The sequence below is a fragment of the Canis lupus genome, chromosome 4 (assembly GCF_003254725.2).
Source record: "Canis lupus dingo isolate Sandy chromosome 4, ASM325472v2, whole genome shotgun sequence".
Lineage (NCBI taxonomy): Eukaryota > Metazoa > Chordata > Mammalia > Carnivora > Canidae > Canis > Canis lupus.
Window position 1 is genome coordinate 28,398,896 of NC_064246.1, and position 23,005 is coordinate 28,421,900.

Here is a 23,005-nt window from a genome sequence, read left to right on the forward strand (position 1 = left end):
CGATGGACCAACACCCCCCACTCAGGTATGCCAGGAGAAGTGGACACACAGCACCCTGGACGTGACCGCCTTGGCGAGAGCGTTACCTTGCCCAACCATCTGCAGGGCGACGTGGCCACATCTACCAGCATTTGGAAAGCCCTTTGGTCCAGCTGTCCCGGGGCCACGTGCCCCAGACGCATTTGCAAAAGTGCATGGAGCTGGGAGCAAGCCTGAGTATGTAGCCGCTGCTAGAGCCCAACAACTTGTCCATCAGGGGCCGAGGGTGGAAGAGATGGTGCTTCCGTGCCAGGGAGAGAATGGAGGGGCTGTTTTTGTGCTGATACGGGGAGATTCGGAGGTGCATTTTCAGCAAAATAAAGCAAGGAGCAGAGCAATATATGCATGAACACATTTGTGTGTATAAAAAAGGGCGGTCGAAAGTGTGGCCTGTGGCACAGCCCCCGGAGTGTGAGTTCCAGCTCTGCCACTCGCCGACTGTGGGACTTGGAAAGTCACTTAACCTCTCTGGGTTAGTTTCTGTGGCTGTAAGTCGGAGCTAGACGTAAAGCACGAGCAGGACTGGGCCCAGGGTAAGTCCTCATTAGCTAGTACTATTATGCTTATGTAATTTTTTTTTCCTGGACAAACACACAAAATGTTAGCAGGGGCTAGTTTGGGTATTGAGGGTGGGGTGGGGGTGTGGGAGATAAAACTTCCTTTTTATTTCCTACCTTTATGGACAGTTCAAAATTTTTATAGAGGCATTTTTACTTTTATTTCAATATCAGTTAAGCACACACACACATACCCTACAAAGGAGGCAGCTGTTTCTGTCTGGAGTAAAGTAGGAGCTGGGAAAGTTAACTGAGGAGGTTATAAGGGATCATCCAGGGCAGCCTGGTGGCTCAGTGGGTTTAGTGCTGCTTTCAGCCCAGGGTGTAATCCTGGAGTCATGGGATCAAGTCCCATGTTGGGCTCCCTGCGTGGAGCCTGCTTCTCCCTCTGCCTGTGTCTCTGCCTCTCTCTGTCTCTCTCTGTGTCTCATGAATAAATAAATAAAATCTCTAAAAAAAAAAAAAAAAAAAAAAAAAAAAAGGATCATCCAGACAAAGAAAAGGGACAGGGCTGGTAACTCTGGGTGGAAGCACCAGCCTGTGCAAATGTCCTGAGGCAGGAAAGCTGATTGATAAGTGAGTAGTGCAGGGTCAGATTGTAGAGCCTCAGAGGAGCGGAGGGTCCTTAGAAAGGGCTTATGTGGGCCCAGACCTTGTGCATTCAGACTCATGCATGTTCTCAGGTGATAAAGAACAGGTGATCTATATTTTTTTTTGCTGGGTATGAGATTGCAACATTTCTGTTTCCCAGATTAGAAAACAGAGATGCAGCGACATGAAGTGACTTGCCCAAGGCCACACTCCACGGTAGGAGCACAGATGACCTCTTAACTTCTGGTGTCCTCTTGGTCGGCTACATAGGACCTGCTTTGTCGGTTCCAGCACATTGTGTCTCCGTGTAATGTTTGGGAGACTGAGGCTCCCACTTGGCCACCGGCTTGAGGAGGGCAGGTGCCTCGGTGCTCAGGACAGTTTCTGGTACATGCTAGGTACGCAGTCAATGTTAGTTGACTGCCTAAATAAGTGAGGTCGCGTGGGAAGCAAGGGACAGCTGGAGTGGGAACCCAGGTCTCTGGACCCCCAGCCTGCGCTCCACCCCTCACACCAGGGAAGCCAGACTCTTGGGGCCAGGGTGAAGCCTGAGTGTTGTCATTGGTTGAATTGTTTCCCTTCACCTCCTCAAAAAAAAAAAAAGGGGGGGGGGAGCTATAGGGGAATCCTAACCCCTGGGTACCAGGCTATGTGGAAATCAGGGTCTTTGGAGATGTAATCAAATTAAGATGAAGTCATTCTGGATTGGGTGAGGCCGTATTGGACTAGGATGGGCCCCAAACCCCATGCCCGGTGTCGTCATAAGGCGAGAGAGATTTGAAGGCCCGGGGGGTGCACAGGGATGAATTCCATGCGAGGCTGGAGGCAGATGTCGTAGCTGCACTGCCAGAAGCCACAGAGGGCCAGGGCTTGTTGGCCACCGCCAGAGGCTAGCAGAAGCAAAGATTCTTCCTTAGAGCCTTGGAGGGACAAAGCCCTGCTGACACCTTGATTTCAGACTTCTGGCCTCCCAAACTATACGAGAGAACGAGAGAATAAATTTCTGTGGTTTTAAAACCACCTGGTTAGGGCAGCCCGGGTGGCTCAGTGGTTTAGCACCGCCTTCAGCCCAGGGCGTGATCCTGGAGACCCGGGATCAAGTCCCACATCGGGCACCCTGCATGGAGACTGCTTCTCCCTCTGCCTGTGTGTCTGTCTCTCTCTCTATGTCTCTCATGAATAAATAAATAAAATCTTTAAAAGACAAACAAAAAACCACCTGGTTAGTGATCCTTTGTTCCAGCGTCCCGGATGCTTGTGCGGGCATTGCAGGACGACGGCACGGACCCAGAGAGCAGGGCCTGGGTCTTGTGATCTGGATCGCCCTCCCTGAGTGATGGGCTGCACGCACGTAGAGGAGGGCATCCTGGGCACAGGCGTTGGACGTCCTGCATCGTGGGATTTCCATCCCTAGCACAGACCTCGCTCCACACTAGTGGAACTGCCCCGACATGAGGAAACTGGAGGCGATTCTGGACGGTGGTGGGATCAGGGTATTTTCCTGGGGGGCCAGGGGGGAGTGGAAGAGGCCGACCCACGGGGGCTGCGGGTGTGGTCTCAGCCGAGACACAGCAGGTGTCCAGCCTCACTGGTTTGCCCTGCTTCTCAGAAACCCCTCGGGCTGCGAGCTCGTTCCTCCGGGCATCCCCGAGGGCCCTGTGGTGCCCTGTGGTGCCCTGTGGTACAAAGAGTTGGTCTGGCTCAGCCCTTTCACGAAGACCAGAGGAGGTGGTGCAGGGACTGGGCCGCGCAGCTGGTGGCTGACAGCCAGCCAAGAGCAGAGCATCAGACGTCGCCAGCTGGACGAATGTTCCGGTCGCCCTGCCCTCCCCGGGGCTCTGGGCCAGCCCCCCTCCGCGGGACCTCTTCTTTCCCCACCAGGCCAAGAGGTGCTGGCAGGGGTGGAGCATCCAGCGGGGGATATAGCACCTCGCTTTTGCAGGGATGGGTCATCTTTCCAAACCTCTGCCTCTGGGGCCTGGGGCAGGCGACCTCCTATCTCTGAGCCTTGGCGTCCTCTTCTGCGCAATGGGGACAGTACCAGCAGCACCTGCCTGGCAGGGCTGTGGGGTTCAGGTGTGTAGCTGCCAGAAGGCAGCTTCTCGGCTGGGGGTCTGCTGCTGTTCCCGTCCTACTCCTGACCCCCAGGCCGCATGGCACGGAGAAGCGGGGCCTCCTGGCTGCCATGGGTCGCCTGATGCCCGAGTTCTGCCAGTTTGCCTGGGAGGGTCTCCCCCCACCTCTGAGGTGGGCTCTGCAGCCAGTTTGCAAATGGGTCATGTGTTGGGATTTCCCGAGGGAAAAGGGGACCCCAGTGCGAGTTGGCGGTGCCCTTCCATCCTCTGGGGGTGGCTGTGGAGAAGGGGGGCAGGCGAGTGGGGGTGATGTGGGCCCAGCAGAGCCTCCTGTTGCCCCGAGGGACCTTAATATGGTGACTGGCTTCTCTGCTTCCCTGTGTCTCACCAGGTGCTCCTTGGGGATCTCGCAGGACTGGCCGGGTCCCTTGAGTTGCCATCCCTCAGGGGAGCTCCTGGGAGCGGGTCCAGTGGGTGGGGGGTGGAGTGGACCTCTTCTCCCTCCACAGGCCTCTCTCTACCTTCCTCGAGGCGACGCCCGGCTGGAGAAGGGCGTAGCTCAGGTCACACAACATGGGGCTGAGGAGCTGGCCTGGCAGCTGGGAGCACCTCTGGCCACCCGCACCCCCACCCCCACCCCCACCCCACCAGCTGGCTGTGCAAGCTCAGGCGTAGCACCTCACCCTTCTGAGCTTCAGTCTCCTCACTCAGAAATAAGGGGCTTGGACTCCTGCTCCAAGGAACCATGAACATTCTCTTCCTCTTCATCAGGAAGGCGAGATGGAGTCTCTCATTCAGAGCCGTTGCCATTACCACCACGTGTGGGTTGGCCTAGAATGCCACCTTCCCTTTGCTCTGGGAGGGCTTGCTTCAGGTGTGTCTTCTTCCTCCAGGAAGACCACCTTCCTGGCCAGGTTGGGGCTTCTCCTCTGGGTACCCATAACCCCGGGGCTCTCCTCTGTCCAAAGCACGCATCTCTCTGCAGGAGGACCGGCTTGGGCCGCGCTGGGAGCATCCTGGGCACAGGCGTTGGACGTCCTGCATCATGGGATTTCCATCCCTGGCACAGACCTCCCACACTAGTGGAACTGCCCCGACATGAGGCAACTGGAGGCAATTCTGGACGGTGGTGGGATCAGGGTATTTTCCTGGGGGGTCAGGGGGGAGTGGAAGACCCTGCTCTCTGGCTCTGCGAGGCCCCTCCTTGAAGAATCGTTGGATGACAGAGCAGGGTGGGTGTCCAGGAGAAGGGGGACGGGCTGCTCCCTGTCTGAGTGGTGAGACTTAACTTGCGTTCCCCAGCCTGGTTTTGTCTGTGTGTCTTGCCGGAGGCCTGGGGATGCCCTGCCGAGTCCTGCTCTGTGTTCTGGGCCCAGGGGAGCGTGGCCCGCCCAGGCTGGGGCAGCAGGCACGTCCTCCCTGATCCTCCCTTTCATTCGGGCCTCTGTGAACATGCTGCCCTGCGCCCTTGGCCCTCCACGCTCAAAGCTTCACAGAAGCAGCTCAGCAGGAGCAGGAGCTGCTCTGACCCCTCTAGTCTCTTAAACTCTCGTAAAGGAGAAACACTATGACGGGACTGTCTTCTGTCAGATTTACATTTTTTTTAAATGCCAACTACTGCTCCACGGGTTTCAAAATGAGAAACCCAGGCTCCACAGTGAGGATCAAGGGCAGGGAGCAACTCGAGTGCCCACTTCTTTCCCCACTCCCTGCTCTGGGCTGAGGGCCACTGCCTGCCCAGCTGCCCAGGGACAGTAGCCACAGGGCCAGCCTGGGGGATGCTCATGTCCCCCCTCCCCACCTGCTCTGGCTCCCCCATAGTCCTTGTCCCACTCCCCAACTCTCCAGGCCCTGGATCCTGGGGGGCCTGCCTCCTGCCTAGCATCCCTCCCCTCTCCTAGCTCCTGACAGTGTCTCTACCCAGCATCCTTCCCTGGCCTAGCTGGGAGTATTGCTCTGCCCCACCCTCAGAGGCCATCTCTGGAGCCCCCGGTCACACAAATACAAAGACTTGGAGCCTGATGGATCTGGATGTTAAAGCTTCACTTTCTAACTGCTGTTACCTTTGGAAATTGGGCAACTCACTAACCCTCCCTGGGCCACAGGTTCCCCCTCTGGACTGTAGGGATAGAAGCATCCATCTCAGAGAATATCTGGAGGGAAGAGGGGTTTAGCATGTGTGACTTGCCTTGTGGGGATTCCAAGGGCAGTTCTGCTCCAAGCCTGGCCTAGGACCAGCACCGTCCCCATACTATTGATTATAGAAATTGAGAGGAAGAATTAGAAATTTGCACAGCATTGTGGCATTACCCTGACATTTTAACTGGTTTTATAAAAGTATTTTTAACAGACTAGAAAATGAATTAATTGGAAATGAAAACTGTGGTGTTTTCACACTGAGAGTTTGAGAAGTTTTGTCTCAGAATGGAAGAAATCTCAAGAAACAATGTCTATTTTTATTTATTTGTTTGTCTGTCCATTCATCCTTCCATCCTTCTGTCCATGCATGCCTCCATTCACCCTTGCAACTATCCATCCATCAACCATCCATCCATCCATTCATCCAATCATCCAATCATCCATCCATCCAATCATCCATCCATCCATCCATCCATCCATCCATCCATCCATCCATCCATCATGAATTAAGCCCTTCCTATGATGATCAGAAGAGGTAAATTGGCTCCTGGCTATGACTCCTCATTTATTGAATCTCTTTAGGGCAAGAGAGAGAGGTGGATATATCCCCTGAATTCCTTCAGGGGGTGGGTAGAGGCAAGTTTGCTTAACAAAGCTCAGGTGATTAGACTCACATTATCTTTTATTTGGGGGTGAGTGGGGTGGGCCAGGAGAAGCCCCCACCTCAATTCCTATCACTTGGCCTGGCTTGGCATTTGCCTTCTTTTGTGATAGGAAAACCTGGGTAGGACTTAACTTTAAAGTCTGTCCTTCATCTTCTCAAAAGTCAAAGTCAGGAGTTTGCTCCCTCCCCCTCACCAGCACCCCCCAGCCTAATTTCCTTTTATTATGGAAACTGGGAAAATGACAAGTAATTGCTTGAAGATGCTAGAAAGATTGCATTTTGTTTTGTAACTATCAGCTTGAAAATAATGTTTAAGAGATTATGAATGGGTGATTAACTATTTTTTCCATTACTTCCCTCTCGAAATCAAAACCACAACAATTGTGATATGCACAGTAAAATGGAGGCCCTCGTCTCTAAAACCAGGCGAGACGAGGAGCAGGGGTCCCTTCTGGGGAGAAATCTTAGCTCTCAGGCCTTGGAGAAGACTGGGCCGGGAGAGGTGCTGCACAGAGACAGAACTGGTCTCCTCATGCCAGCTTCTCTGCATCGCCCCCTCCCTCCTCACTCCTTAGATCAACAGCAGTGATGGGGTCTGCAGTCAAATTTGCTATTTACTGCCTTTCCTGAGTCAGTTTGTTTTGGGTAAAAACAGTCTCTGATGTGGCTCTATTGCGCCATTTCAGCGGGTGTTTATCATTTAAAAGGAACAATTTTAATACCTACATTTGCCTTACAGTATGAGCCATAAATGTGATTTAGACTTCCCTTTATAATAGACTCTCACAAGCGGTTGCCTAGACTCCAGAAAACCATTCCTCCAAGTGGTGGCCATGAAAATGAACAGGCTTTTTCCTTCTTTTACGAAAGTTTCCCTTTTTAATACCTCTCGAAATTATTGAACGAAAGCTGGGTAAATGGGCTGATTTGTGCGTCTTCCTTGCTGGAAATCTGGAGCTCCGGCAGTGCCCTGGGAGAGAGCGCTTCTGTGGTGGGGCTGCTGCACTGGTGTCCGGGGGCTGTTTGTGCTCCCCTCTGCGTCTTGCCTTCTGGGCCCAGACTTCCCTGTCTGCAGCAGATTGGTGGTGTTGACGATAATACGGATCCCTTACATCAGTGCCACTAAGAGTGAGGTTTGTGGGCTGACGGCATCGGTGCACCTGAGAGCTTGCTAGAAATGCAGATTCCCTGGCTCCGTCCAGACATACTGACTTGGAATCTCTAGGGGGGTGAGGGCCCAGCACTCTGTTTTACTAGCCCTTCCAGATGGTTCTGATGTGTGCTGAAGTTTGAGAAGCTCTGTCTCCTCAGGAGTGGAGCCCGGGACCCCCCTCTCATGCTCAGGGTAAGCCGCTAAAACAATTCATGGGCTCCCCTTAGCCCAACGGAGATGTACCAGAAGCTGAAGGTCCACCGTGTGCCTAGGACCCAAACTGGATTAAGGCAAAAATAGCAAGTGTAGTCTTGGACACCACAAACCAACGGGGGATGTTGACAGACTGGGGTCTGTGTCCTGAGATGACAAGGAGGATGGTGACAAGTGTTGAACTGAGATGTTGTCCTGTTCCTTCAGAAGGACCCACTAGATACCCACTGGTGTCTGAGACCCTCTGGCACACCGCACCACCTTGGGTGTGGGCATGAGCATGTGCGGCCTAGGGAGAAGGAGAAGCTGCATGGGAGCAGCGGAGACCTGGGACCATCTTCCCGTTACTGGAGGGCTGGACCGTGGAGACTGGAGTTGACATTTCCGCAGTTTCAGAGCTGTCCCCACCTGACCCCTGGGGGGAAGAAGGCATGTGGGAGAGCGAGAGCTCCTTCCCCAGAGGCATCATGCAGGCGCAAGTGGAGAACGGAGATCCTGCTTGCCATCCAGGGTGCTCCTCCACCCGGAGGGGTCCCTTTCCATCCCAGTATTCCAGGACTTGTGCCTTTTGTTGCAGCCACAGCTGACCTTTCTGTGGCCCTCCTTCCGCAGTGTGGGAAGACCATAACCTTGTGACTGAGGAAAGCCCTCCTGCATGGAGATGCTACTTCCTGCTGAGAAATGCCTCCATTTGGGGGAAAAATGGGATTAATTTTTAGCGGAAGCAGCAGTGGCTGATCACGCAGTTTTCAAATTGTTGACTATGATATTAAGTAAAAGGCAGACTCCTGTCCAATGGATGTTATTAAAATTAACTGTTTTAGCACTACATTTAGAATCAAAACCAATCTGTCACTCCTAAATTGGTTTCTTTCAACTGCTATTTGCGGGTAAAATGAACAGTTTTAACAATTACATCTCCAGTGCAAATCATAAACTTGATTTACAGGAAAACACTTAATTTACTGCATTTGACTATGCACCGGAGCTGCCAATTATCTGACTGTAAATTTCCCTGCTTGGTTATTTGCTTCTTAAACAGCAGCCTTGGTGCCCTTGCCTCACTTACCTGTGGGCCCAAGGCTCTCGACCTGGTGCCGTCCATCCTGATTTGGGGTTTTGTCTGTGATGAGCTAGGTGCATCGCAGGAGACAGGGCCCTACACAGAGCAGGGTCTCTGAGGACCCCCTGTTCTGTGCTCTGTTTCATGTTATAAAATCCTGAGCGGGGTATCACCACTATTTAATGCAATCCAGGCTAGGCATTACGGAGGGGACATCACCGTGTGTTTGAACGAGGAGCTGTAGGTGTGCAGTGGCGGCTGCATCTCCCACAGTTCCTGCCCTCAACGAGTTCACAGTCTAACAGGAAAGATGTGTGCTGGATGACACCTCTTTGTAATATAATAAATCATCCCCTTAATTGTTGGCTGTTAATGAGCTAAAGTGCTGGGACCCACTGAGTGGCAATAATTCTGCTCGGTGGCCTTGAGGTAGGAAAGATTACATGCAGGAGCTTTGTTGAGGTTCCATTTGAACTGAGTCTGGAAGGTAAAAGGTTTTGCAGGTAGAGGAGAGGGCATCCCAGGTCCAGGGAATAGCATCGGCCAGCTCCTGTTGAGGTGGAAGACCAGGGTGCTTTCAGTGAGGGGCTGTGTGGTCTGGCTGAACAGGAGGGGAAGGGGCAGCAAAAGTGCGTGGGTGACATGACCCTTTGGAAAAGTAGGTTGGGGCCAGGACTCACCTTTCAAGGCGTTTAGAGTCTCTCTGGTTCCCAGGTGAACCCCTTTTCTAGCTAAGCACGTGGAAGTCCACAGCCCTGAAGCAATTCTTGTGAAGTCGGGAGGGATTCTGAATGTCGAGAAGTTATAGGATGGAGGAGGGTTTCCTGGTATTTTGAGAAGTCAGGAAGCATATGCAAACCATATGCAAATTAGATGCCAGCCAGCACCTGCTCTGTGCTGTGCTTCAGAGGCTTTCTGCTGCAGGGAAGGTCCTGTGTGTCTTAACAAAGGTGAGAGAGACGTCTCCTGGTAGCCTGGGCTGAGCTGCGGGGACACATATGAGGCCGCTTAACAGGAAAACTGCCCCGAGACTCCCCGCCAGGGGCCTTTCTGTTGGAGGGAGTGTCCCACCAGGAGAGGGAAGCACGTAGGGCCTCAAAAGGTGGGAGGAAGCCCCCCAAGATTGCCACCTGCGGGGAGCCCAGGCCTTAGGATTTGGAGGATTTGCACGGGTTGGGATTCTCATCCCTCCTGCACACCCTTCCTCTGTGCAGTGTCCCCTCAGGAAGGGCCCAGTGGGACTTAGCCTCATCCAGAACTAATGTCCTAATGTTTGAGGGTCTGTGGTTTTCTGCTGATGGTTCAGCTCTGACCCCACTTAAGCCCCAGAGTGGTGATTACTGACTTGGTGGTGGTGAGGCTGAGTCTCCTCACAGGGGACTTGGGGCTCAGCCGCCTGCCCCGCTACCCCTGAGCTGTGCTGGGGAGCTGCCGTGGGGGCGGTCCTGGACCCACTGAGCACAATGAGTCGGAGCTGGGGGCATGACTCCAGGGCACTGTCTATCCAAAGGTCTGTGTTTCCTTAGGGGTTGTCTTTGCCTTACACGACGTGGGGGGTGGAGGTCAGTGCCTGGCCCCAGGAAGCTTCCAGAGGGCTGACTCTTCCCACAGTGCCGTGTGACCTTGGACAAGTCCCCTCAACAGTGTTCCTTGTACCTCAGAACCAGCCCAGATATTCCATGTGAGAAGCCCTCCCTGTTGAGGGTCATCCCATCCTGACCCAGGGGCTGCTGGACAAGCATTTTGGAGGGCTGGGGGAGGCATGGGCGTCCCAGCCTCCAGAGCAAGAGCGCAGCCTCAGGTCTCTGCTGTCCTCTAGAGGGGGGATGGCCAGGGCTTGTGGCGAGGCCCCGAGGGGCCCCAGGGGATGGCTCACAGCTTGCTCTGCATGTCCTGGTGGCCCACCCCTCTGTCTCCTTCCTCAGGTGTCCCTGTCCCTGTCTCTCCGTCTCTCCCCGACCCCCTCCCTATCTGTTTTCCTGGTGTGGCATGCCCAACTCGTCCTCCAGGTCTGGTTCTTTCTGTGCTCAGTGTCTTGAATTGTCTGCGCCCCAGGTCCTCCTCCCTGGGCTCCTGCCTGCCTTGTCTGGCTCCCTGCGGGGCTGCTCTCCCTCCATCTTCCTCTCCTTGTCTGGGGCTGGGAGTCGGCTTCCGTCTCGCCTTCTCCAGGTTCCTCTCTGTCTCAGCACCTCCTCTTTCCCCATCTGCATTCACTCCCCACCCTCCTCTCCCCGGCTCCCCCCACGCAGCTCCCTGCGGCCCTGAGCACCTTGGGGGAAACTGAGGAAGGGTCTCCTCTGAGGGCAGGAAGGGCACAAGGGGACAGGGCCGGGAGTAGCCGGCCTTCAGCAGGTGGCACTGTTGGGCGACTTTTGCTTGTGAAATCTTTTAATACTGAAAAAACACACTGGAATCTATTGGCATTTGAGAGGCTTCTTTCTTCCTTTTTTTTTTTTTTTTTTTTTAAAATAAAAATAATGACTCTCATTTCCCGGGCATCATTAAACAAGGTGCAGTGTGTGTGTGTGTGTGTGTGTGTGTTATGAGGATGTATGAATGCAGATCTCTGCACATGAGTCTGTGAGGCCAGCAGTATAGGTGTGTGTGTGTGTGTGTATGTGTGTGTGGGATGCCTGTGTCTATGTGTAAGAACGATGTAACGTGCGCCTGGGGGAGTGTGCGTGCCACCGGGTGAACGTGGGGTTTCAGCTATGGACCAGTGTGTACCAGTGTCAGGTGTGCCTACACCTGTGCACCTGTCAGTCCCGACCCGCCGGTCTGTGCCTCTGCACGTGTGTAACTAACTGCATGTTTGTTGAACATGTAGAGGTAGGTTGTTGGGGGAGCACAGCGTAACGTAGTTGTGTGTTCATGCGTGCTAGCGGGCAGCAGCTTGGTACAGTGGACAAGAGGGAGTGCCTGGGAATCAGGGCCTCCAGGTTTATATTCTGTGTGACTTTACGGCCGTGTGATTTTGCCCTCATCACTCACCATCCCTGAGCCTCAGATTCTTCACCTGAAAAGTGAGCCGATGGCACTGTCTTCCTCTCTGGGTGCCCGGGAGGATGACACAGGATCATCCATGCCTAGGGCCCGTCGTGGCCCAGGGCACGGTGGGCCCAGGAGGCACAGAGCCCCGAGGCGCCGGCGGGAGGGCTGCTAGGGCGCGGCTCCTGGGTCTCCTGGAGCCAGGGGCTTGCAGCGGCTCTCTTCCTGGGGCCCTGGGGGCTCAGGGCCAGGCCAGGCGCATCCTGGGGGCGTCGGACGTCTGAGCGGCACACGGTGTGGCTCTGCTGCACAGCCCGGGCCGCAGTGAGCCCCGTGGTGGAAGTGGAGCGGCAGGACGAGCGGAGGCTGGGAGGGACCTCAGAGGGTGGCGCCCTTCCTGCCCATGGGTGGGCCCCTGACTGCTCCGTCCAACGGAACGTGGCAAACCAGCACTTCCAGCTCCAGGAGTGGCCCGGCCCCTAACTAGTCCAGTCGCCCCACTTTCTGTGTCCTGGGAGCCAGCTGCCAGGTGACAAGTGCAACCAGCCTGAGCCCACCATGCCGGGAGGGCCCCAGGGGAGGAGACGCTGCCCAGACAGAGGACCCTGAGGGGCCGGGCACGGGAGGCCGGTGGCCGTCCGTCGGGTGACTCCCAGCCCAGCTCGCGGCGTGAGCCCCCAAGCGCAGCCCGCCCAGCAGAGCCCAGTCGGCCCACAGGCCTGAAGCCACAGGAACACATCGCTGCAGCCCCTGCGCTGGGGCATGATTATCACACACCTGCAGGGTCAGAATAGATGCCCGGCTCCCGCCTCTCTCGAGGCACGGGCATCAGGGCCACGAGCAGCTGAGGCACCCGGCTCCCCTCTGCTCCGCCTTGGGCCCCAGCCAGGGGTCAGCCTGGGTTAGTGCCCTCACACGCTGGCCAAGAGTCCCTGCTGCTGGGTGAGGAGACCCAGCGCCACCCTCATGGAGGAGAGCAGGTCACGTCAAGGAGCCTGGGGTGGGGATGGTGGAGCGGCATCTTCGAAAGTACACCTGCCGCAGCATCCTAATCACATGGGAAGACGACCAGCAAGGTCGAGAGCAGTTCTTTTCTACCATTTTCGATCCTCGCGAGCTCTTCTTCGGCAGGCCTCTCCTGGCTTCTCCGCTGGCTGTGCGGCCTTGGGCAGCTTCCTTGACTTCTCTGTGTCAGTTTGCATGTGTGAAATGGGATGGTCGTCGCAGAGCTTCCCCCCAAGGAGTCGTTAAGCATGAAGAATGTGGCCTGGCATGCATGCACGCGGGAAGATCTCAGATGTGTATTGTCGTCATCCTTCTCGTCCCCTCACCGATGAGGACACAGGCTCAGAGGCATGAAGAGACTCATCCAGGGCCACGCAGTTTGGAGGTGCCAGAGCCGGGCCTGGAGCACCTGCATGCTCCCTCTCAGGTCCGCACTCGGTTCCCCTGGAGGCTCTGTGTCATCAGGAGAAGGGGCTGAGGGGCTGGGGAGGCGGAAATGATGCAAGGATGAGAGGTTGGAGGGACGCGGTCGTCGCATCTCTGCATCTCAGTTCTATGGTTGGGACTCCCGGCCTCCTTTTGCTCTCCGCTGGCTTCATCCTTGCGATTTCTGTTCCAGTGGTACCGCTCTGACTCCTGCTCCTGCTCCTGCGGGAGCTCCAGACACCTCCCAGCTGCCCTGCAAAGGCTGCCACCCCATTCTGCAGGAGAGGAAACTGAGGCTCAGGGGAGGTCACCTGGCCCGTCGAGCTCCCAGAGGGCCGTGTGGCTGCCATGGTTTCTCCCCTGGGGCTGCCCACCCCCTGCTGGGTCTACACATCCCACACATCATACCTTCTCTTTCACAAAATCACTTTTCAACATGCCTCCCCCCCCCCGCCCCCCTGCCATTTGGAATACTCTTCAAGAAACTTAGCCTCAGGAGTGAAGTCCCAATCTCTGCTCTTGTCGTTCAAAGCTAGGGCTTCATTGTGGGATCTCAATCCCATTTTCAGGTTTATCTCCTTTGAATCCCAGAGAGTCCTTCTCCTTAGCATTCTCGGGGGTCCACAGGACTGGTGGCCTCAGGCCTCCCTGCTTCTGCACTTAGTCCTCTGGGGAGACCCCCCCCCCGCCCTGGGCATGCTCTGATGGCCATGCCTCCCCTCTGCCAGTGGGTTAGATGCAGTGTTAGCTGCCTCTTTGTGCACCTGTCTGGAGCCCTGAACTAAACAGATGCTCTTCAAGGGCCCAAGTGTCCTCAAGGTCCCCTGATCCTCCCCTGGGCTGGGCGTGGGTGCATGCATGCCCCGTGGGTCCTCACGGCTGGACAGGGCACCAGGGATGGTTGAGTGGGGGGAAGGCCCTTTTGTATCTTGCGACCAGCGGGGTGGCTGGAGTGACCCCTAGGTGGGGGGGGGGAGGAGAGTAGACGACACCACTGCTCCGTGCCTCTGCCCCTGTGTTCACTTTGATTCGGACCTGGAACCAGTACTTCTTTCTTAACTCCCTCTGGGGGGCAGGGGGCGGGGGGAAACAGTAGGAGCTGGCCTCTGTAGGAGCAGCAGAGGTCCCAGCCGGGCTCGGGAAATATTTTTCCACGAAGTGAAGCCTGTGGGCCGTTTGACAGATGCGATTTCAGGGAACTGCCTTAGATCTAAGGGTCTTCTCTGCCGTCCCGAAGGACTTCTAGGGGTGACTGTGTTCCTCCCAGGCGGTGGAAGAGAGACGATCTCTTTGGGAATTTTCCATCCCTGATTTCTGGGCTGCCCGGGGCCCTAGGCAGGAGATGAAGTCATGGGCCACGGACTGAGGGTGGGTGAGGAGAGCTCCCCGGAGCCGGGGCATGTCCTGCCCAGGTGAAGGGAGGCTGCTGGGCCCAGCCAGCTCCAATGGCCGTGGGAGCCACCCAGGCCTCCCCCACCCCAACTCACACGCCACAGTTATTTTTAGCACCGGGATGTGCAGAACATGCTACGGAGAAATAGAGTGGAAAATCTGACACTCAGAGCCCTGCTTTGAGGGCGACACAGCTCCTCCAGCCCGGAGCCGCTCACGTGCCTCATTTGCCCCTTTCACGTTTCCACGTGCAACCTGACTTTGAATTCCAGTGGGGCCCCGGAGCTGACCCAGAGCATCCCCGCCAGGGCCTGCGGTCCTGGGACTCAGCTGGTGGGGGTGACTTCTGCTCAGACTCCTCCTTCTGTGAGCTGCACACAAGCAGGGCGTTCGACACAAGACACGCCCGACTATCATCTCCCGGGCCTCCCAGCCGCAGGTGAAGGTGGTTTGGATTCTAGAATTCCCGTCGGCAGAGGACGACACAGGCCCAGAGAGGGTGTGCGTGCGTGGCTCGAGGTTGCACAGTCAGAGAATCACAGAGATGATCAGGAAAGCCAGCACCTCGGTCCTCGGATGGTCCCACCCAGGATGCAATGTCTAGGATGCCTGGAGTGGGAACCTCGAGTGGCTCGGAGGGGGGGGATGCGAGGAAAGAAACGGCAGGCGCAGACCCTCCTGGGAGGCGGAGGGGGGACAGCTTCCTATGGGGAGGGGGAAGGGGGTGGTGCAGCGGGCACTTAATTAAACATTACTTCAGGTTTTCTTTCTCTTATTACAAAAACGTGCATGCTCTTTGTAGAAAATTTAAAAAATGCAGATAAGCAAACAGAAGAAAATTAAAAACACCCCTAATCCCAGCCCTCAGAGATAAACCCTGTAAATATTTTGGTGTTTTGGTGGCTATATGGCTAGGCTCTCCCTTTTCCTTCTTTTAACACATTTTCATTTATTTAATTGCACACCAGGCACAGGGGAAGGCATTCTCGTCGGCAGGAGACAGACTGCGCTACGGTCCTGTGGGCCTCTCCCGCCAGCAGGGCCCCGGCTGCGGCTGTGACGTGCACCCCTCTTGATCCGAGGGCACACACGCATTTATATCTGTGCACGTGGGGATCCATGGGTGTATTGTTAGTGTGTTCGGATGTGTTTTTCTTCAGCAGAAACGGTATCACACAGTATGTATTGTTCTGTCCTTGGATTTTGTCACCTAACTATTAGTCTTGGGGTTTTCTCCACGTTGGTACTGATAGCTGTACGTCGTTCGTTCTTACTGCCGGGCGGTATTCCTGAGCGTGGATCTATCAGCTTTTATTTAGTCATTCCCCATGTGATGGGCTTTTAGATTGCTTCTGGATTTGCTTTTTTTTTTTTTTTTTTTTTTTGTGCAGCAGTATCGCAGTGCTGCCTTCAGTGACCTCGGACAGGCCTCTCCTGGGGTGATGGGGTGAGGACACTTTTCCCAGAGGAAAGCTGGTCAGTTTCTTTTCGCACACATTAAGAACATGGGGGCATTTTGCACCCATGACCCTGGGAATCTGCCTCTCCATTTCCCCATGTTCCTAAGGACACCACTGTGACGGCATTTCCCCGGCTCTGTTCTGGAAGGCACCGATGTCTCCAGAGCCACTAACGGGTGTGCCTCGGGAGGACAAAACCAGGGCAGGTGCACAGTCAAGGGCTTGGGGATTCACCCAGTGCACATCAGTACATCAACGGGCATCCCGAAGCGAAGAAATAAGCTTGTCTTCCATGAGCCGGGCTTTTTCTAGTTCAGATGAAACACAGAAGTGACAGGGCTGCCCCTGCCTGCACGCCCGTGACCCTGCCCCTTTAGCCCACTGCTGCTGCCCATCCCACCTGTTGGCACCTGCGTTTTGTTTCTCGGGGGCTCTCGCTGCAGGAGGCTGGTGGCAGACTGGAGGTGCCTGGGGGTCAACACTGGCGTCTCCGGCCTCCCACAGCCCTCGATCGAGGACTGAAGCAAGCTGGTACTTAGGTACCCCGGCTGCCTCCCCCGAGGGCAGGTGTTACACCCACCCTGGAGTTTACCCAGAGGAATCAGCCTCCCATCACCTCCCTCGGTAGCTGGTTTGAAAACTCAGCTAATACTGCCTGCCTTCCCGCGTGGCCTCCCCACTCGCCTGCTTCACCTTCCGCGCCTTTGCATATACCTGCATCTGAGTCCTGAGCCTGCTCCAGGGAGAACCGCAGCCAAGGCTCCGATCCATGATTACTTCTCAGTGGCTTCACGAGAAGGTCCTGAGTATTTCTTTCAACCGATCCTGCATTGTTGGACATTGAAGGTTGCTTGCAATCCTTTGCTGGCACAAACAGTCCTGTGGTGGGCATCCCGAGTGCTCAAGACCCGTACACATTCCCGATTATTTCCTTAGGGACTATTCCTAGGCACAAATCCACCGTTTCAAAGGGTCTGCACTTTTTTTTTTTTAAGGCTTTCATAAATATTCGCGACATGTGCATCCTCCCCTTTTCTTTTTCTGCCACCACCTTCCCGCTGGCCCTTCCGGGCACAGAATGGTCGGCCGTGGGTGTGCTTTGGTGATCCTGAGGCAGAGTGAGGCTCTCTTGGAGGGTCTGGGAAGGACAAACCAAAGGAAATGCCTGGCAGGATCTGGAAGACTACTGGATCTGCCCCTGGGAGTTCACAGAGAGGGGTCTGGAGCTTGGTGGTTAGGGGTGCTTCTCCCCAGGCTTGCATTCCAAACCCTCCTCATCCTGCGAGGCCTGTATGAACTCTTACCTTTTCCAGGAAGCCTGCCTTGATTTTCCCGGCCCTTGTGAGCCTCTTCTCAAGGCTGCCCATGATTCAGGACTAATTCTGTAGGGTCTATGCCGTCTCTGTGGATAGGAATTCTGTCTATAGGAGTCGATGTCATACACAGGACAGATTTACATACTCGGGGTTTAATACATGCTCATGGTGAGAGCTCTGGCTTGGGAGCCAGGGAACCTAGATGTGCTGCTGAGCCCTGTGGGGACCTGTGGGGCTCGGGGCAAAGACCCTGAGATGGTGTTGAGTGGAAATCAGCAAAACGTGGGTCCACTCCCTACCTTCCCAGCCTCCTGTTTGGCCCCCTTTCCCAGGAGTCTCTGTGCCAGGAGCCCCAGAAGCTGCGCGGTCTGCGTTTTGCACGGGGCTGTGAATATCAGCGTGCTTTACTTCTTATCCTTTGCAGGTGCAGGTTTCCGGAGACAAATATACCCTCCATTCCCAGCCCCTCGATCTGTCTAAACACAATTTGACATGCGTTGCTATTAGCTTAGCACCTTATCAAATAATGCGGCCTGATCGAGATAAAAGGTTTTACAACCCTTGCTGCCTTTGTTTCTGCCTGCATTCACCCGCCGAGACAGCTAATAATTACCACCAAAGACAAAGAGAAATCTATACGCTCAGCGTTGAGGTTCCCGTGTGCATGTTAAGCAGCAGCCTGAGGACAGAGCATGGGGAGGAGGCGGCCCCAAATGCAGCCCAGGCAGGCCCAGGCTGGGCCTTGCTCCTCGCCCGAGAAAGCAGCCCCCGTGGATTCTGGGGCCTCAGGCCCCACGGGTTGCTGACGTGACCCTCGAGGTCTGATGTTGGGGGTGGAGAGAGAGGTGGCAGGCAGGCTCCAGAGCCCTGCCGTGGACATGGAAAGGCCTAGTTAGGTAAGCCGAGGGTGATGCTGGGAGCGAAGTGAAGGGAGAGGCAGGGGGGGTTGGTGTAGAGAGCACGGCCCCCCCTTGGGATGCTGGGGACCTGGGTGTCTGTGCTGACTCCCCTACAGGGTCACGCTGGGAGCTTGGTTCTAGACCTCTGTGGGCCTCAGTCTCTGCATCCATGAACTGGACTCCTAAGGCAGTGTGCAGGCCATCTGGAGGCCTGGGTTCTAGAGCTCGGCTGCAGATAGGCTGCTCCGTGCTGTTTGGAGTCTCAGTTTCCCCACCTGGGATATAGGATTCTGATTGGGGTGATGGTTACAGGCGTTTTGGGGCTCTGTCCCAGGCAGTGGATGACTCAGCTGGTATCTCCCTAGACGTCTGTTCCATGACTAGGCCTATGTGGAACCCTGACTGTGGGGATGAAGAAGGAGGAGACGTAGCCTCTGAACCTTTTCCAGGAAGACAGTTTGCATCCCAGAACCAACAAACACAGAAAGTGAAATGAGAGCTGAGGGTGGTGGTTGGGGGGGGGGGGGGGGAGGGGGGCAGGGTCATCACTGCAAACTCAAGCAGTCTGAGAAGGCTTCCTGGAGGAGGACGGCATGACTGGTGCCAAGGCAGATTGGGTGGGGCCCCGAATGGGGCTGCATGCAGCAAAAGCAATGCTACAGACTAAATGTTTGTATTTCCCCAAAATTCTTATGTTGCACCCTCCTCCCCAGTGTGAAGGCATGAGGAGGAGGGGCCTTTGGGAGGTGATCTGGTCATGAGACCCCGGAGGGCTCCCTCGCCCCTTGCACCACGTGAGGATACAGAGAGAAGGTGGCCGTCCATGAGCCCGCAAGCCGCCTTCACTGGACATTGAATTCGCTGGTGCCTTGAGATCTTGAACTTCCAGCTTCCAGAACTGTAAGATATAAATACCTGTTTTTTTCTCTTTTTATAAGCCACCCGGTCTGTGATATTCTGTTACAGGAGCCTGAACGGACTGAGGCAGAAGGTGTGAGGATCCAGAACAAGGTGCGGTTCAGAGATGACGAGTCTCTGACAGAATGGATCGGATTCTAGCATCAGTGGGCACCGGCCACTTGCCAGGGGCCAACGGCTCCCAGTGGATCCCAGGATGGGGGGCTGCCTGGATTCCCTTCTTCCCGTGCCCTGGCCTGTGAACCAGTAAAACCCTGCTCTGTGGCATTTGCTGGTTTCCATGGCATAAACACTTACGCTGTGGCTGCCTTTCGGCTCTGTGCACCGTGACGTCACTGACCGCGGAGCTCGGAAGAGATGCACAGCGAGCTCTTATGACGGGGATGAGCTCATCCCAGCCCACAAGTTGGAGCCCACGTTAAGCCCCAGAAGTCAGCTTGCAGACTCGCAGAGCATCAGGACTCAAGAGGCAAGGGACGGTAAGTAGCGCACGTGCCACCGCTGCCCCTGCCTGTGCCTGGTTCCTTCTCATTAGAGTGTCCCAAGAAGCCATCACCAGTCCACTGAGCTGGACTAACCACCGTTGATCTAGAGTAACCTCCTCCATGTACAGATGGGGAAACTGAGGCCTAGGTCGGACAGCAGTTTCTCCCAAGGTCACCTAAACAGTCTGGAAAAGCTGAGGCTGGAAGCCCAACGGCCTGCTTCTCAAGCCTGCCCCTCCTGCTCCCCGACACCATCATGTCCCTCTCTCTTCGAAGGCAGCAACAAGGGAAAACCGCCCTCAGGAAGGCAGCTCCGAGCCTGGGCTGGACCTGTCTTCTCCCAGAGGCCTCCGCTTGGACAGCGACGAGTCCCGTCCTAATCACGGATTCTTGCAAGCACCCAGCTGCGGCAACCTGCTATTTTTGCTCTGCGCCCTTGCTTGGGGTCCGTGTGTGTGAGCGTGTGTGTTCGTGCCTGTGGAGGCAGACTGAGACGTCTCCGCACACACAAACGGATGTGTTTTTACTCCCTATTAGCTGGTGACAAACTTGGAGCCCTCCCCAGGGAGCGGCGGTCCCTCCAGAGAGCCGCCTGTCTGTCTCCCAGATTTACAGCTGGAGCCAGGCACTGAGTCATGATTCATCCAGGGACTGGCCCCGGGCCAGCCTGCTTGTGGCCGTGAAGCGCCCGGTTTGCTCTTTTTCCTTCTCTTTCCTCTGCTTTTTCACGGAGCTGCACTTAGACACCGTCCCTCTGGGGAGCCCTTCCTGAGCCCAGACGCACTGTCTCCCATGCCTTGTGCTTGCTCCCTCTGCCTCAACTCCTGTCACCCTGCATTGGGCTTATTGGCATCATGCCTGTGTCCCTCCCTGGACTGAGTGCTCCCTGAAGACAGGACCGTGGCTTTCTTTTCGGAGAGGAGCCCTGGGTCGCGGTGGGAGGGACCCCAGCACCCCTCCCTTCTCCCCGCCTCTCTCGGCCGGCCGTCCCATTCATCGTTATCCTCACCTTCCCAGGATTCAGGGTCCAGGCTTGTCGGGCTGGAGAAGAGGCCCGGGGGCCTTGTGCATCTACCAGCTAGGCGTTTTGTTCTAGGCCACAGGAATAGACTCGGGCTGCTATAGGCGGGAAGGACAATTTGTGGAAAGGGTAGCAGGTATTCGCTGAATTGTAGGAAGTGCCAAGAACGGGGTTCAGGCAGTAGGCAGGGGGCCCAGGATCACAGCCCCTGGCCTGCCCTGGCCTGCCAGCCCCGGGGCGCTGGGCAGCTCTGTGGGCACGTTGGCCACGGCGCGCTGGGAAGCAGGATGTTTGTGCAGCTGCGGCCACAGAATGGAGACTCTGTGCCTTTGGTGCATGTGTCCCGGCCCAGATTCAAAATCCCCGGCAGCTGCTTCTAACCCATTGAGCCAGGTCACCGCTCCCCCCCCCCCAACTCCAGGCCCCTAGGACAGGGTGTGGAAAGCACACAGGAGTCACCCCACTGGGGACAAGGGAGCTGAGGCGTGTGTCCGCCATTTCTGGGCTCTGGCAAAGGTCGGTCCCGGGGCCCCGTCAGCCCCCTGGCTCCCTGCCCCGCCCGGCGCACAGGCCCGACCACCCGGGAGTGGAGAAGCCGGGAGGCCTTGGCATGACTGGCAAGTGTGTGCAGGTGGCCTGCAGAGTGGGCTGGAGGTACTGCGGTGGGTGCTGACCGGTCTGTCAAGCCCCTCCCAGATGTCCCCACCTGGGGGAAGGGCTCAGGGCTGCAGATTCTAGGGGGCGTGCTACAGGGGTGTCCCCGAGGGGGGTGAGGGTGGGCTCGGAGGCTCTGCTCCCCCGTTTTAGCTCCGGCTCTGCCCTGGTCACTACTCTCCGTGTGGGAGCTTGTCGAACCCGCTCTGATACTGAATGTTGACGCTCGCTGGACCCAGGCCTCCTTTACCCGCGTCTACCTTCTTGTCCTTGTCAGGAGCCCGCCTCACCGTGGGTCCAGATTGGGGGACTAATCTGGAAACAGGACTTGGGGCTGGGCTGCCCACGCACGGGGGTCATCAGACCCTCAGACGGTTAGCTCTGGGAGGAGCCTTAGCCATCCTTGCCCCATCCCCACGTGTGCAGATAGGGAGGTGGGGCCCCCTCCCTCGGGATGGCAGATAGGGAGGTGGGGCCCCCTCCCTCGGCATCCCGAGTGACTTCTGAAAGGCATTCAGCATTGTGTTCCTGACTCCCCAGTTTTGCAAAGAGGGGTGATCCTGCACGGTGCTACCGGCCCAGCCCTACTGGGGAGTGTGCGTACCCATGGGAGCCCCCGATTCGCTGCTGGTTGTAAGCAGTTTCTGGGCTGTGCTCCAGGCGGGCTATCCTGGGGGGGGGCCTGAGCATGGGCGTCCAGAGCACCCCCCCTCCGAGTGGAGCAGGGGGCCGTGGCTTCAGCTCCCTGGGAGGGAAGCTTCTCCACGGCCGGGGACTGCAGCCGGGGTGGGTATGGCCTGCCCATCTCCACGTCCACCCCACAGCATCCGTGGGGCACACGGTTGAGCCACCCGACTAGGAGCTCCGATCAGAAGGAGTCTTTGCAGGCGTGGGGGGTGCCCCGCCAGGGAGCTGAGACGTGGAGAGGTGCGTGAGGTGGGGCAGATGGACGGGGAGCCTGTGGGGCCCTCACTGGGAGGCGGCACACGCTCCTCTGGGCCAGGGGTAAGTTCTTGGGCACCGGCTCAGAAGAGGGGGCCGTGCTCAGTGTCACTGTCACAGCACTGCCTTTCCCACCTGCTGCTGCAGCCCTGCCCTGGCCCCTCCTTTGTCCTTCCTCCGCCCGAGAAGCTGCCCGCAGCCCCGGGGGCTCCCACACTGCAGGAGTCCTGCCTCTGTGGGGGGGCGGTGTCACCTCCATCCAGCCAGCATCGACCCCCCCTGCCAGCTGCCCTTCTCCTCGTGGGGCAGGAACGGAGCTGTGGCCCGGCCCGTGGGAAGGAAGCGGCCGTTCATTACTGAGCGCCAGCTGTGTACTTTGCACTGTGCCAGGCGCTCGCACGCCTTATTTCCTTTCACCCTTGCGGTGGTGGGATAATGCGGTCGTGTATCCTCGTTCCAAAGGTGACCGCCCGGAGGTGAGACACGCCTGTCCAGAGTGACACAGCCAGTGAGAGGCAGCACCGGGGACCCCCCCCCGCCCCCCCGCCCTGGGTCTTTCTGTGTCTGTGATGCCCTCTGGCGGGAGAGAGTGCAGAGGCCAAGGGTAAGCCAGCCCCCCTCGAGGTGTCACTTTCCTGGGTGAGTCCGGGAAACCGTTTGTGAGCACGAAGAGCACGAAGGACGGACCAGACCCTGCATGTGTGTGGGAGAGTGGGGACCCCGTGATTCCCCATTTCCTGGGATGCATTCTCAGAAGCCAGGGAGGAACTCCTTCCTTCCTGAGGGCTGGGACCCACGTGGCAACCCTGCTTAGACCCCCGCCCCCCACTTCCTCCACTCCGAAACTGGAAGGGACCTTAGGGAGGTCCTTCTTATAGACCCATTTTACAGAGCAGAAAACTGCGGCTGGAATAGAGCCTTGCCTCAAATCCGCACCGCTCCCCCCCCCACCCCGGGGGATACAGCTAAGCTGTAGGTGGCTCTGCCTGTCCCCGAACAGCCCTC

General features: G+C 56.6%; 1 protein-coding gene across 2 annotated transcripts in view; it reads left to right on the forward strand.

Annotated features, from left to right (window-relative positions):
* Nucleotides 1-19,054, forward strand: part of RPS24 (ribosomal protein S24) — a 155,222-nt gene extending 136,168 nt beyond the window's left edge. For both annotated transcript variants that reach the window (XM_049109072.1, XM_049109074.1), the window contains exon 5: nucleotides 18,947-19,054. In XM_049109072.1, coding sequence (XP_048965029.1) covers nucleotides 18,947-19,039 — 93 coding nt within the window. In that variant the 3' untranslated portion in view covers nucleotides 19,040-19,054. The remainder of the gene's footprint in view (nucleotides 1-18,946) is intronic.
* Nucleotides 19,055-23,005: the final 3,951 nt, after the last annotated feature.